Source organism: Lygodium microphyllum, chromosome 20 (assembly GCF_053477565.2).
Source record: "Lygodium microphyllum isolate KBCC chromosome 20, Lygodium_microphyllum_v1.1.10, whole genome shotgun sequence".
NCBI classification, from domain to species: Eukaryota; Viridiplantae; Streptophyta; class Polypodiopsida; order Schizaeales; family Lygodiaceae; genus Lygodium; species Lygodium microphyllum.
This window is the reverse complement of record NC_141154.1, coordinates 22,194,790-22,209,398: the sequence shown is the minus strand read 5'-3', so window position 1 is coordinate 22,209,398 and position 14,609 is coordinate 22,194,790. Positions and strand designations below refer to the sequence as shown.

Genomic DNA, 14,609 nt, shown 5'->3' with positions numbered 1-14,609 from the left:
CGCTTGGTTTTAGATAGGAAATGAGGGAGTTAGAGGCTCGAGTAAGTTACTCATTAATATATGTGGATTCAAAATAAGATATTTTTAAAATACTAGTTTTCATATTTTTTTTACATACAAAATGATGTAATATATAGGGATTATTTATAAATTGAATAGAAAAGGATTATATTTTATTTAGAAAAAAATCATAAATAAGGATATTTATAAATAGGCCTCGAACGCACGTGATGTAGAGGATATACATATAGTAACTTCCCCAAGGTTAGAGGCCATTCAACCTCTCTTGTTGACTAGTTCAAGTTTAGAAAGCTTTGTATGCATTGGTTAGAGTAGAAGAGGTGTATTTGGATCAAGTTTGAGACATTAATGTTTGAAAAATAAGAAAAAAAGAAGGAAAAGATAAGTCTCTATATAATGAGGAAACATGGAAACAGAGAGAAAGAAAAAAGATTTTTAATGTTTGGGAAGGAAAATAGAGAGTAAGGGAAGAAAGAGAAAACACAAAAGGTGAGGAAGGGATAGCTCATTTGCACATTGAGAGATTCAGAGAGAGAGAGCTATTGAGAGAGATAGAGAGCTACAGGTCAAGAGGCAGAAACAACAATAATTTTTTGTATCCTCGCATTCGAGTGTTTCAGGTACGCTTTGAGTCTCCCTTGATGTTTGTTGCATTAAGTTAGAACCTTGGGTGCATTAATAGGTAATGCATTGGATTGGTTGAGTCCATTTTGTACCATTCGGTGTTTTTTCCTACGCTGCTTGGATGGCAACCACATGCCTTGGATGGCAAAATTTCCATCAAGCTCGAATGTCCGAGTCACTATCCACTTAGATGTTCAACTCGGACAAGAGTCTACTTGGACTTTGACCAATTTTCGAGCCTTAGATGGCCAACCCTCAAGCCTCAAACATTCAACTCTAACACTTAGATGTGTACCCCTCATCTAAGTCAGAGCAACCTGTTGACCACTGTTGAATGGTCATTTTTATTGAGAACCCACTCAGACGGTCAAGTCTAAGACTTGGATGAGTTGTCTAGAATATCAATTTTTACCATTCATGGTCATTCTAAGACCTACTAGGCCCATCATCTAGCTGTCTAGCATTACACATTTTGAAATCTAGGCTTGCAAACAAGACCATAGAGCCAATTCTCACCAGAACTTTAACATAACAGTCTAGGAGTGATTGAAATTACTGACCATCGATCGCTCACCTCTAATAGAGACTCAATTTGACTGCTTAGGCTTATTACATATTAGATCATCTATCACATTCTGCGAGGGACCCAAAATAGACTCTTAGGAGTGATCGAGATCCGCTTGAAAGAGCTAAATTGCATGAAATAGACCAGATATGATTGACTTCATCGAAAATTGCACCTTGCATCATAAACACTTAAGTGCATATGAAAACTGGAAGGCATAATTTCGCACAGTTCGCATTGAGTCACACTACTCAAGTGTAAGTATGTATACATTAGCAGACTCATTGGATGAACAAAGAACACACTAAAGGGGATTAAGCTAAAAATAAACCCACCATAGGAGAGCATTGATTGTCCTACTTTTCTTCCACCTGAATTCCACAAAAAAGCAATAGAACAGTAGAATCTTCTGCAATAAAGAGATCGTGAGCTTATTTCACAATATACCGAGCGTTCTTGGAATGCCTTATTGCAACTTTGAATGCTCGAAGATGTACCTGAGGCGATCTATAAGTGCAAGTTTATGTCGGGTTTACTTGATCACTTCTATGTGGAGGTGAACATGTTCAAGCCAACGACTCTCGAGGATGCAATTTCTTTGGCCCATGATGCTGAAGAAAAAACTCGAGGACGAGAGAAGCTACTACAACATTTCCCAACTAAAATTGATCTCTTTAATATTTCTCTTACTAGCACTCATTGAATTATCAATCCTACCTCACAATTGCTGGAGACATGAAATAACAATAGGTTTTTTTTATTAGACTTGTTCTCTAACATCCCAAGTCTCCTCTCATTGAAGTGAACAAGATGTCCTAAACCCCTTCTTACTAGTGTTCATTTAATGAAGGATCAAAGAACACCACCACACAATTATCGAAAGTGGCCATGACCCTCAAGTAATCATCTACCTCTCTCTCCACCCTAAGGTTACTAATCCCTTGATTAGATTTGTTTTCTAAGATCTCAAATTTACACCTCATTGAAATGGAAAAAGTTGTCATCCACCTCCCTGTCTCTCTCTAGCCAAGGTAACTAATCCAGCCTCAAAGCGCTTACATGAAATGGGAAAACTAAACTCAACCTCCACCTCTCTCTAGCACTTGCAACCGCATATGATAAAACATGCATGCACAATTGATAATGCAACTTCCATTCCAAGCCCAATGTATCGCGAGCCAGCACAAGTATAATAGATGCCAAGCCACACTTATACATTTGAAGGTGTTGATAGACCATCTTAACTCTAAAGACATAGAAATATTCTAAGTCTAGGGAAACAAATCCAATGTATTGAAGAGACAATTCCCACGTGATGTATACCATATGTCCTTTCCTTTTGTGTGCATATCTAGGTTACATGATGATGTGGATCAATGGGCATTTCGTATCCTTTCTTTCCTTCTTAATACCCGTGCATTTGCTACCAATCCCAGTGGATTAATTGAGGCCAAGAAGCGAGTAAGAAAGACTGCTATCGATTGGAAACTGCCTTGTCCAATTTTATTGGGCTTTGTGAGGTCTTTGCCTTATTTACAAAACACTTAGCAAATGTACATAGCTTGGTCCCAGAGGGTTGTGTGTTTTGCTGAGAAGTCCTAGCATAGCGTTTTGTGTGTTTTGCTTGGAATGCGCCAGCATATCTAATCTAATGTGTTTCTATTTAGCTTCTAGAGTAAAATCTCCCTACTGCTTAGCAACTTAGTTTATCGCAAAGTCGACCGTCTCACTTACCCCTTAACCCATAAGCAGATGGGCGCTGGTTTGGAATTTTGGAATTTGTTTGGAATAATTGTAAGCTTCTCGCACAATGATGTTGGATGCACCTCTCCCTCTGAATTGGGGTATTTGTGGGGGAATATATGGCCCTGTTCAACCCCACGTCGATTCGAAAAGGGCTGAAGACAAAGGGAGGGAAGTTGCATACACACGGCAGCCATTTATTGCATACACACGGCAGCCATTTATTACATCCAAGGCACGATGCTAATTAGCTAGATATGAACAGACGAAATCCAAGTTCGAAAGCTAACCATGAAGTTAAGCCAGCCTGATTTCTATGGCGATCGAATGTCATGACTCCATGTGTCACTCTCATCTTCAGAAGACGGCCCTGTTTCTAAAATGGGTTTTTTCCTGTTTTAAGAGAGAGAGAGAGAGAGAGAGAGAGAGAGAGAGAGTGTGTGTGTGTGTGTGTGTGTGTGTGTGTGAGTTCTTTGTGCCATGTAACTTGAATACTGTTACGTACCCACTGGCATGGGAAATATTTCATGTAAGATTACAAGCACCCTGGTGTCCGCTTTTTACATCCCCAGGAGTGAGCACTACAAGTAAAAAATTTGGCGAGGTGCAGAGAACCTCAATGACAAAAACCCATGTTTTATATATCACATGATCAGATGGCATTATTGAACAAAGAATTAGTGGTGAAGACAACTGCCCTTTTCCTCAACCACTTTGGATAGCTATGGGAAGCATCACATGCACGAGACTTGCTCTGTTACTTAGATTACCCTGGCTTTGAGAATTGAGAACCTGCATTATTACGCATCAATCCAAGCCCCAGACCTGCAGGAATGGCACCTTCCTGCCCATGGATATGATTATTATAGTTGCATCCCAGCGAATGTTGATGAGCCCTTGCCCCACTCGAGCTAGCTGCTGTGTTTGGAGAAGATGCCGTGGAAGATGCAGATGGTCCAGATTTCTGCATCAACTGCACCATTCCAATCCCATTCTGCTGCAGCGGTTGCCAGGGCACTTCAATATCTTCATTGAACCCATTTATCAGGAAATCACTGCAGTTTTTGCGAACACCATAATCGTAAGGGTTGTAAAAGCGACCATCAGGACCCTTCAAGTAGCTGTATCTCATTGCATTTGTAAGCTCATTTGTGGTGATGTTTCTTGCAATCTGCACATTAAAAGGGTGCATACACATTTTCAACAACCAACCACAGTTTTATTACAAGCTAGGATACATCAGCACAGCAGTAGAGTCCAATACCACAGTTTTATTACAAGCTAGGATACATCAGCACAGCAGTAGAGTCCAATACCACATGCAGTTCTTAAAAGTTAGTAAAATCAGAAACTACAGAAAAAAGCGTGTGCACACACGACGTACTTATTTTTTGGCAACCATTTTTCTGATTATGTTGGTGTACAACAGGTCATCTCCAATACAGCCAGTGTCACAAAGAATGTGGGAAACCTTTGGAAAACCCAAACATAACCATTCATCTCACCACACCAAAAAGCAATGCTGACCTATGAAAAACAATGCAAGGCTCAAATTTTGCAAGAACACGCATACATGCAGGTGCACACCGTGGACATGCATTCTTTTTGCAAAACCAATGTCATATCCAGTTGTTTACAAGGGGATTGATGCTACCAAGGACGAGAGCACCACAAAAATGTGTCTAAACATTTGGATAAACATAAGAGCATGGAACCATCCACATGACTAATGAAGTACAATCACATGGTGATGCCAGGTTTTAAGAAAAAGAACAGCTGAAAAGATGAACACCCACAAACTGGGCCTAGTTGTGTCCGTATGCAACAAGACCCAGGTTTTAAGAAAAAGAGCAGCTGAAAAGATGAAGACCCACAAACTGGGCCTAGTTGTGTCCGTATGCAACAAGACTCACTCAAGCTTGCCAAATAATGTTGGTTAATGTCACATGAACTAGTAGGCAAGACCAGCTTGGCAACATTGTGTAATTGGAAAAGGTACAATCTTTAATGCAAATTCAGACTCATACACTTATTACTTGGCACAACATAGCAGTAAGACGATCGAGTTTTCAGTAAGGAGTCTAAGAGAGTAGTCCACACACACACACACACACACACACACACACACACACACACGCACGCACGCACGCACGCACACAGAGGCATAGACAGAGATCCACACACTCACAAGAGACTTGCACAATGTGTAGGTCAAGAATAACCATGAATCTCTCAAACATGAATACAAGGTTTAGGCCTTTATATATGGGCGGCCAATGAATTCACCTATAACTTTGACCCCTATTTAATGTAGGTAGGTATAATGGCATGTTCACATTGACATGCGCACACACACACACAACACTGTGTTCATAGAATGGATGATTAATATCTACACAGTGGAGGACTAACATTTAATGTAGGTAATATAACGGGGTGTTCACATTGACACCCGCACGCACGCATGCACGCACACACAACACCGTGATCATAGAATGGATAATTAATATCTACAAGACTTGCACAATGTGTAGGCCAAGAATAACCATGAATCTCTCAAACATGAATACAAGGTTTAGACCTTGATATATGGGCGGCCAATGAATTCACCTATAACTTTGGCCCTTATTTAATGTAGAGACATATGGGAAGGGATTACCTGTTTCTAAGTCATGCATAATCCCTTGCAACAAACATTTTCAATGGAAAGTCTGAAAGAGGTAGGAAGGTGTGGAGAGCTAGAAATATCGTGTACTTCAAATAATAACTAAATTCAGAGAGGATGCTCAACATGATCAAAGGTTTGACTCTATGCATGCTCAGAGGCTGAACAAAGGCCAACATTGTCAAACGCACAGAGAAATATGATGGAAAGGTAGAGCCCACATGGTTTTCTCATCTTCCCACCATGGTACATACAAGAATGAAAATCAGATAGGACCATGGATACCCAAGCAATGGGTGATCAAGCACCACCAAGGTGCCTCGAAAAGACTATTCAAGTCAACATCCCAATTCCTACAGAGTAGAAATAGCTAATCTCAATGCCTGTCATGAGCCATGGAAAAGCATTATCATGACAATGGATTCCCCACCTTCAGCCAGACCACCAAAGGGTACTCCTCATGTGGAAACAGGCTAGGAGCTAACATCACTCTCTATCACACCTGCCATCGTGAACTTAGAAGGCAAATCAACTCCAAAATATCAATCTGCCAAACTTCATGAGGGCATGTAGAAAAGCCATGTTCAAGGTTCATCACACTTGCATATGGATGAGGCTCACATGCTCCACCACCACCCACTCACGCTCCCCCTCTAGCACTGGAGAAGTGTGAGGGATGACATCACTACTAGGATTAAAAGAATGATTTTGAGGCCTTCCTGACCTTTGCCACATTGTTTGAGTTGAAATCCAAGGATGACAAAGAATCGGAAGAGTTCGTTCCCTTCTTTTTCTTCTTCCTCTCCTTCTCTTTCCACAACAAGCATTGATCCTTTTTCTTTTGCATGTCACCTCTCTTTGAAGTAGTCAAAGCATTGAAAGGGTGGATGTCAAAACAAGATTAAAACCTAATCATAAGATAGACTTATGCTCAAGTAGCATTGAGATCATCTATTGGAAATTGATAGGAGAGAATTCGATATCTAAGCTTGTAAGGCATTTGCAACTCCAGAAACAGTCCGTAGAGAAAGGTCTCCACAAGGTTGGAGGGTTGAATGTGCAGCTCAATAGACACAAAGTGGAGTAGAGAGAGAGAGAGAGTGAGAGTAGACAAAGAAAAGTGTGCAAGAGTACCATCACTAAAATGAATCACAAGTACAAGATACCCTTGGGTTACATAGACCTACACACTGAAGTGTGCTCACATGAGAAAAAAACCCATCCCACACAAGAGGGTAAAAAGTGCTTGTGAATAGAGTGTGCTCACACTAGAAGAACTTAGGAAAATACAAGGTGGTGTATCTAACAGACCCCCCTTGCAAGAGCAAAACAAGGATGTCGTAGATCAATCCCCAAATGGAATTAAGCCCATTTGGAAAAAGCTTCAAACTTTGCTCCAGATAGAGCATTGGTGAATATGTCTACTATGGTGTCATGTATCAGCACAAACCAAATCAATCTCCTCTACTTGGAGTCTCTCTAAAACATACCGATAATGCACCTCAATGTGCTTTGTTCATGTATGAAATACTAGATTTCATGCAACTACCAATGTGCTCCAATTGTCAATGTGGATACACGTAACTGACAAAAGTGCAATATCCAGGTCTAATAAAAGGCATCAGAGCCAAACACACTCAATTGTAGCTGTAAAAGCTGCCCTGTTTTCAACTTCACAGCTGGAAGTGACCACTACAGATTGCTTATTTCTAGGCTAAGAGACACTAAGCATTGCCAAGTAAGAAATTGTTTCCAATAGTGGACACTTGTATCAAAACATCCTACCCACACACTATCTGTAAAAGAGTGCAAGTAGAGGTGTTGCAAGGGTAAAACAGCCCCAAAGCTTCTGTGCCTTTCAAGTATCAAAAGATTCAATTAACTGCTTGCCAATGCCATGTTCTTGGGTTATGCATAAATCAGCTCAACCAGATACGGCATACCCCAAAGCTTCTGTGCCTTTCAAGTATCAAAAGATTCAATTAACTGCTTGCCAATGCCATGTTCTTGGGTTATGCATAAATCAGCTCAACCAGATACGGCATATTGAATGCCTGGTTGTGTACTGTACAAATACATCAAACATCCAACTTTGCTGATAAAGAAAAGTGTCAGAAGGATCACCAGCATTCTCAAGAGAAAAACGAGAGGAGTGACTCAACCAAAGTAGAGACATGTTTGTAGTTCTCAAACTAAAAAAGTTGCAAGAACTATCCAATACTTGGACTAACTCAATACAACACCCCCTCAACAATATCAAGCTTGATACCAAGATAGCAGTGCAAGTGGCCAAGATCTGTTCCAGCAATGCTTGTTGAAATAGCCTTAAACACTGAAATTATCTGCTAATCACTCTAATCATGAGCATATCATTAACATATAAGATCAGAATGAAGATATCATGCCCTTCTTGTCTAATGTAATGGATGCTCTCAATTAGGATCTTTTGAAAGACTAAGCGAATCAAGTAAGAATGAATCTTCTCGTACCGTGCCCATGCTGCTTGCTTCAGCCCACATAAGCTTTTCTGAACGGCAAACTTTGTCTTCCGTACCCTCCTATACACACCCTAGTGGTGGCTGGCTGACAAAGACTTCCTCATAAGTTACCATGTACGAAAGAATTCTTAATACCAAGCTGATGTAAATTCCAGCCCTGATGTGCAGCCCATGACTCCACAGATGGTCATCATACATGGTGTGGATGCAAAGGTCTCCTTGTAAACAATGCCTTGTCTCTAAGCATAACCCTCTGCCATGAGTCCAGCTTGATCGAAATCAATGCTATCATTTGCACGATCTTGAAGCTTGCCTTTAGGCAAGTTACATAATGCAGTGACGGGTAATTTAGGCATGAAGATCCAGACAGCAGGTGTTCGTTAGTCGCAGAGAGACAAAGAGAGTGATAGAGAGCAAAGCAAAGACTGAGCACGATTTTAGGTACAATGATGAGTGTGTACCTCTAGATTTTTTAAATAGATATATATGTATAAGTACAAGTGCTAAGGGTGTGTTCACACCCCAGCACATTTAAAAGGCACGAGGGCCTTTATTCCCAACAACCTCCCACCTAAAGGCAATGTGCCTTAAGAGGAGAAAAGAATCAGCTAAGTCTAGGTATGTAAACAGGTGAAATACATATATCTATCCAACTCCCATCATTTGTCGGCAATGAGCAAACCGCTCTGTTGGAAGACCCTTCGTGAGAAGGTCTACAGGATTATCATTTGTATGCACTTTGACAAGCTCAATGCTCTTGCTGTCAAGTACATCTCTAATGAAGTGGTGCTTCACCTGTATGTGCTTTGTCTTTGCATGAAAGACAGGATTCCATGCTAGCATGATAGCACTCTGACTATCACAATGGAGAACAGGTAACTCTGTGATGCCAAGCTCTCCCACCAGATGTGAAGCCATAAAGCCTCCTTGCATGCCTCAGTGGCAACCACATACTATGCCTCTGTACTAGACAATGCAACACACTTTTGTAGTCTGAAGATCCAAGAGACGACTCCTCCTGTGAAAGTAAACAAATATCCAGAAGTGAACTTCCTGCAATCCGCATGACCAGCATAGTCTGCATCCGTAAAGCCAACAACAGATGCCTTCTGCTTTCCAAAGCACATACACAACTCCTTTGTGCCTTTGAGGTAACTCATAATACCTTTCACTACATCCCAATGCTTCTTACGAAGGGTTGCCATGTATCTGCTAACCACACCCATTGCAAAGGCAATGTCAGGACGTGTAGCAACCATAGCATACATCAAACTGCCAACAGCTGAAGCATATGGTATCTTGGCCATTTCAGCCTCCTCATCATCAGATGTAGGGTTATCCTCTTCACTGAGTTTCACATATGGAGGCAATGGAACCCCAATTATTTTCCCCCCTTCCATATTGAAACGTTGCAAAACCTTGCAGATATATTCTTGCTAAGACAGATAGAGTAAGCCTATCGATCTATCTCTGAGTATTCGCATGCCAAGAATGTGATTTGCATCACCAAGATCCTTCTTATCAAAGCTACCATGAAGACTTTGCTTCAGTAAGTCCAAGGCATGAGTATTTCTGTCAGCAATCAGCATGTCATCAACATACAAAACCAAGATAATCAAGCTGCCATCTATTGCCTTCTTGGTGTACAAGCAATGATCCACTTGACTTCTATGAAAGCCTTGAGACTGCATCAATGTATCAAACTTATGATACCATTCTCTTGGTGCTTGTTTCAACCCATACAAACTCCTTTTGAGTTTACATACCATTTTTTCTTTCCCTTTTTCAACAAACCCTTCAAGCTACTGCATATATATGTCTTCATGCAAATCACCATGTAAAAAATACAGTCTTTACATCTATCTATATGAGTTTCGTATCTTCAACTACAACCAAGCCCAAAATCGTTCTCAATGTAGTCATCTTAACTACAGGATACAGAGGAAGAGTTGAAGAGTCACGTGGCGGACCACACCTCCCAATGGACGGGAGAAGAAGGACTAGCATTGTTTGCACAACAGTGGCCTGGTTGCATGATGGACATTAACTGGTGGGTTGGTGCCGAGGCCCCTCACCTGAGCATTATCTTTCGGGCCCCTCCACAGTGGAGAGCTCCGAGGGATGTGATCGAGTGGCCCCTGGCACAGGCAGCCCGTTTCTACCAGTGCACAGAGTCTTGACTCTCAGCATGGCTGATAGATGCATTGATAGTACCACCTCGAACTTCTATCACCCCTATGGTCCAACCGAGGGCCACCATGAGGGAATGGAGCTCGCCGTCCAAACCGGAGGCAAAGCGTACATGCATGCCTCATAGCTCCTCCTCGTCAACAACAACCTCCACACCGAACAAATACATATTCAAGCAGTCATAGGTTTCCCCATGACCTTACACCTTGCATCCTAGAAAGTGAATAGCACTCCAGTACAGTGGGGCACGTGGTTCCAGAAATTGATTGTTCAGCATGAGTTGCAGCCTGCCCTTGCCAGATGGATCAACATCTTACTTCTACAGGAGCACAAGCTCACCCCCACCCAGGCCCAACAGGTAGGGAAGGTACTCCCAGGCAGCTCGCACACTTACTGGGAGCACGCCATAGGTGCCCACGGTAGAAGTGGAGACGTATGCACCTCTATTGGTCCGAGTCTTACCGCTTGTATTCGAGACCACGGGACGATAGTGGCAAGGAGGGTGCTATGGATCGGATTGGATATTGGGGACTCGTGCATTGGAGTCCTTAATATCTATGCCCCTACGGAGGTTAGAGCACGCAACAAGTTCTGGGTGGAGATCGCGGAAGAACTCCCAGAGGTGGACTCCTGGATTGTTGGAGGAGACTTCAACAACCTGGAGGCTTTGGAGGACCAGCAGGGCAGAGGGAGAAACTACCAAGGCATGGCCAGGGAGGAGCAGGAGACATGGGAGGTGTTTCTACTGGCAGTAGGAGCACGCAATGCCTGGAGAGACCTTGCCTTCCACAGGAGGGAGAGGTCGTTGGACTTCTCTTGGGGATATAGGCAGCTAGGTGGAGTCCTACTGGAGCGGTTGGACAGGTTTAATGTGGGAGAGTGGGGAGGCTCTCGGGGAGGCCAGATTGGGCAGTTGGCAGACACCACATTGTCCGATCATTGCCCAGTTCTCCTGACACTAGATCCCCCAGCATCTGCCCTAGATACACAATCTTGTCGAATCCCTGACTCGATCTACAGGAGGGAGGAGGTGACGAGACAGATAGAGCAGATTTGGACCAAAGAGTGGAGCAAGAGGGGCCAAATCATAGAGGATGTTGCATAGACCCTAGCTGAGTCGAGCAGAATATGCCAAGAGGCAGCCATACAAGCCAGGCAGCAAAGCTGGGAGAAGGAGAGAGCACTCCGGCAGGACCTTGCAGCCACGCAAAGATTATTACAAGAGGCACCAGGGGATTCCACTCTCCACGCACAAGAGGTGCGTGCGCAAGCAGCCATTGCTGGCCTAGACGATAGGCGCTCTGAGTTCTCTTTCCGCACCTCAGCAGCTTTCTGGGCGCGGAAGGGGGACACGATGTGCAGAGACTTTTTTCAGGTGCACCAACCTCACACCTCATGAGAGCAGATACGCAGCCTCCGAGATCAATATGGGAGGACTCGTTCTAGCCCGGACGAGGTGATGGAGATTGCCACCGACTACTATAGTCGCCCCTTTCAACAGGAGACAGCCTCAGCTTGGACAGCGATGTAGACAGCATGTCTAGGATAACATCTCGTCCCTCATCACAAAGGAGATGGGACGCTCTCTCCTAGCCCCCTTCACAGAGAAGGAACTAGACGAGGCTTTCCATACACAGGGCGGTCAGAAATGCCCGGGAGAGAATGGCCTCTCTAAGGCTTTCTTTACTACCTTCTGGGAAGTGGTGAAGAACCCCCTACTGATGGCCTTTCAGGAGATTTTCACTTCAAGACAGATACCAAGGAGTCTATCGGCAGGCCTTATCAGTCTTCTCCCCAAAGGGGGAGATCGGTTGGAGCTTTCCCAATGGAGACCGATCACCTTATTATCAGTGGCCTATAAGGCATTAGCAAAGAAGATTGGTAGGCGACTATGCCCCTTGCTTCCAGACATCATCCATGACACACAGACAGGCTTTGTCCAGGATAGGAGCATCCTAGACAATGTATTCACCTTCTTTGAGGCGACAGAGTGAGCCCCGTACAATGGGCAAAGACTGGCCGTACCACTCTTGGATTTTGAGAAAGCCTATGACAAGGTGGATTGGGATTTCCTAGAGGGCACCATGGTGAGGTTGGGTTTCCCCCAAGCTTGGATTTCCGAGGTCTCTGCACTTTACAAATCAGCCACCAGCAGAGTTCTCATAGAGGGAGGCAAGGGGGGAGTTTCGATTGGAGAGATCGGTCCGACAGGGCTGCCCCCTGGACCCATACCTGTTCCTTCTCTTCGCAAAAGGCGATGTCTCACTTCCTCAGGTCACGTGTGAGCGGTTTACGTGGCCTTTGACTTTCAATAAGAGAGGAGACCAAGTTGTTAGACTCAAAGTATGCAGATGATACAACACTCTACATAGAGGATGACAAGTTGATGCTGGAGAGAGTGAGGTTGGCTCTTGAGGTGTTTTGTTCTGCAGCTAGAGCAAAAATCAACAGGCGAAAGTTGGTTGGTTTCCTCACAAACCCGGACTCTAGCATGGAGTGGGGCGTCCACCTGGGATTTAAATGGGTGAGCAGAGGACAGACCGTCCGGTACCTAGGGTTCCAAGTGGAACTCGACATCACTCCCGCCCAACAGTTTCTTCCAGTCCTCGATTCTATTCGGAGAAAGCTGACCTACTGGAGCACGGCTCGCCTCTCACTAGCCGGCCAAGCCCTGGTAGTTAACCAGGTCCTCCTAGCAACGGCCTGGTACATCGCCTCATGTTGGTGCTTCTCTTCCTTCTGCGTAATGTAGCTTTGCCTCCTAGTGCGGAATTTCCTTTGGCCCGGGTCAGACAGCTCTAGGGATTTCAGGGCCAAGGTGGCGTGGGCAACCATTATACATCAGTCAAAGGAAGGGCTTGGGATCATAGACCCAAAGTATCAGAGTATCGCCCTCCTGGGCAAGCTAGTTGTTCACGGCCTCACACCGAGAGGGCAGACCTAGAAGGTCCTATTGCAAGAGGGTCTTCAGGACTATAGACCGAGGCTTGGCGGTGAGTGGAGGCCGTAAAGAGATGGATCTTCATGTCAGCCCAGATCACCCCCCCTCCCAAGATCACCCTTCCTACGCAGCCTGCTCCGCGTGTGGCAGGGCCTCTATAAGGCCCTAATCCAGAGCCCCCCAGGGTGCCAGGAGATAGACCGTCAGCCAGTGATTTAGAACCCCCAAGTCAGGGACCGGGAAGGGGCACAGATTGGCGAGCGCCCCCACATCTAGTGGGCTGGTTGGAAGGCTAGCCCGGCTCATACCATCAGGACATGGCGGAAGGTGTATAGGATGGCGGACGAGGAGGTGCTGAAGCAAATATCAGGCTGCCAGCGAGGAGTGGAGCTGAGGAGAAGGGAGATAGACGCAACGATACCTCAGGAGTGGCTTTCTCCCCCGATCCGAGAGCTAATAGAGGCCGGGGGGGTATGGGCCGCTAGGTTTTCACCAGCAAGCATCCTCCTACAGGCGGCAGGAAGAGAGGGTGGCGCTCCACCTAGGATTTTTTTCACACTGCAGGAGGGGGGGCATCTGGCTCTTGAGAGAGGGCACCAGGACGAGGAGATAGCTGTCCTTTCATGGAAGAGGATCCGGGTGGTTGGCCCTCAAGGGAAGACATGGCGGCTAGACACTTTGGTCTTTTGGCAGGAGCTCAAGGAGTGGCACCTCTAAATCTGGGAAGGAATGCCGCTTGATAAGCTGGAGTGGAATCTGGGAGAGTGGCTTTGGTCGGCCACTACGGTCGCCAAGAAGCCACCGAGGTTCCTAGAGTACACCGCCAGGATTGGCAGGCACGTACTGATGCAGGAGGACATGGATTGGGCACCATCACGTAGCAGGCACTGGGCGGAGCACAGCATCACGAAGCCATTCCGACGGACCTTCTGGCGCCGCCTATGGGACAACTAGAGGCGGAGGAGGGTATTCTATTTTTTATGGTTGTTGGCACATGGAGGCTTGGAGGTGGGAAGCTTGCTTGCCCAGGTGCAGAAGCAAGGAGTTTATAAGTGTTGCACACAAGTCTATGGAAACCCCAAAGCACTGTCTTTGGTCATGTGAGACGGCACAGCTCATGTGGAGAGGAGTATGCAATATCCTACGCCGCATAGCACCCAGCCTTGGATGTATCTCTTGGGGTGCTTTCTGTTAGAAGGCTGGGCCGTCACCTTCTGTATGAGGCCGGGATGCAAGATACGATATTCATTATCGAGGCAGGGTCGTGCTCAGTGGTGGGTTTAGAGGCTCTACCCATCCACCAAGTACTGGAGCCCACAGCAGACCACTCTAAGGTATGGGAAATCATAGGGAATCTTAATG

General features: G+C 44.9%; 1 protein-coding gene across 1 annotated transcript in view; it reads right to left on the bottom strand.

Annotated features, from left to right (window-relative positions):
- Positions 1-3,275: 3,275 nt before the first annotated feature.
- TIP1 (Ankyrin repeat family protein with DHHC zinc finger domain-containing protein) overlaps positions 3,276-14,609 on the bottom strand; it is a 75,160-nt gene continuing 63,826 nt past the window's right edge. The window contains exon 13 of the mRNA XM_087701045.1: positions 3,276-4,124. Within this exon, the coding sequence (XP_087557171.1) occupies positions 3,720-4,124 (405 nt within the window). The 3' untranslated portion in view covers positions 3,276-3,719. The remainder of the gene's footprint in view (positions 4,125-14,609) is intronic.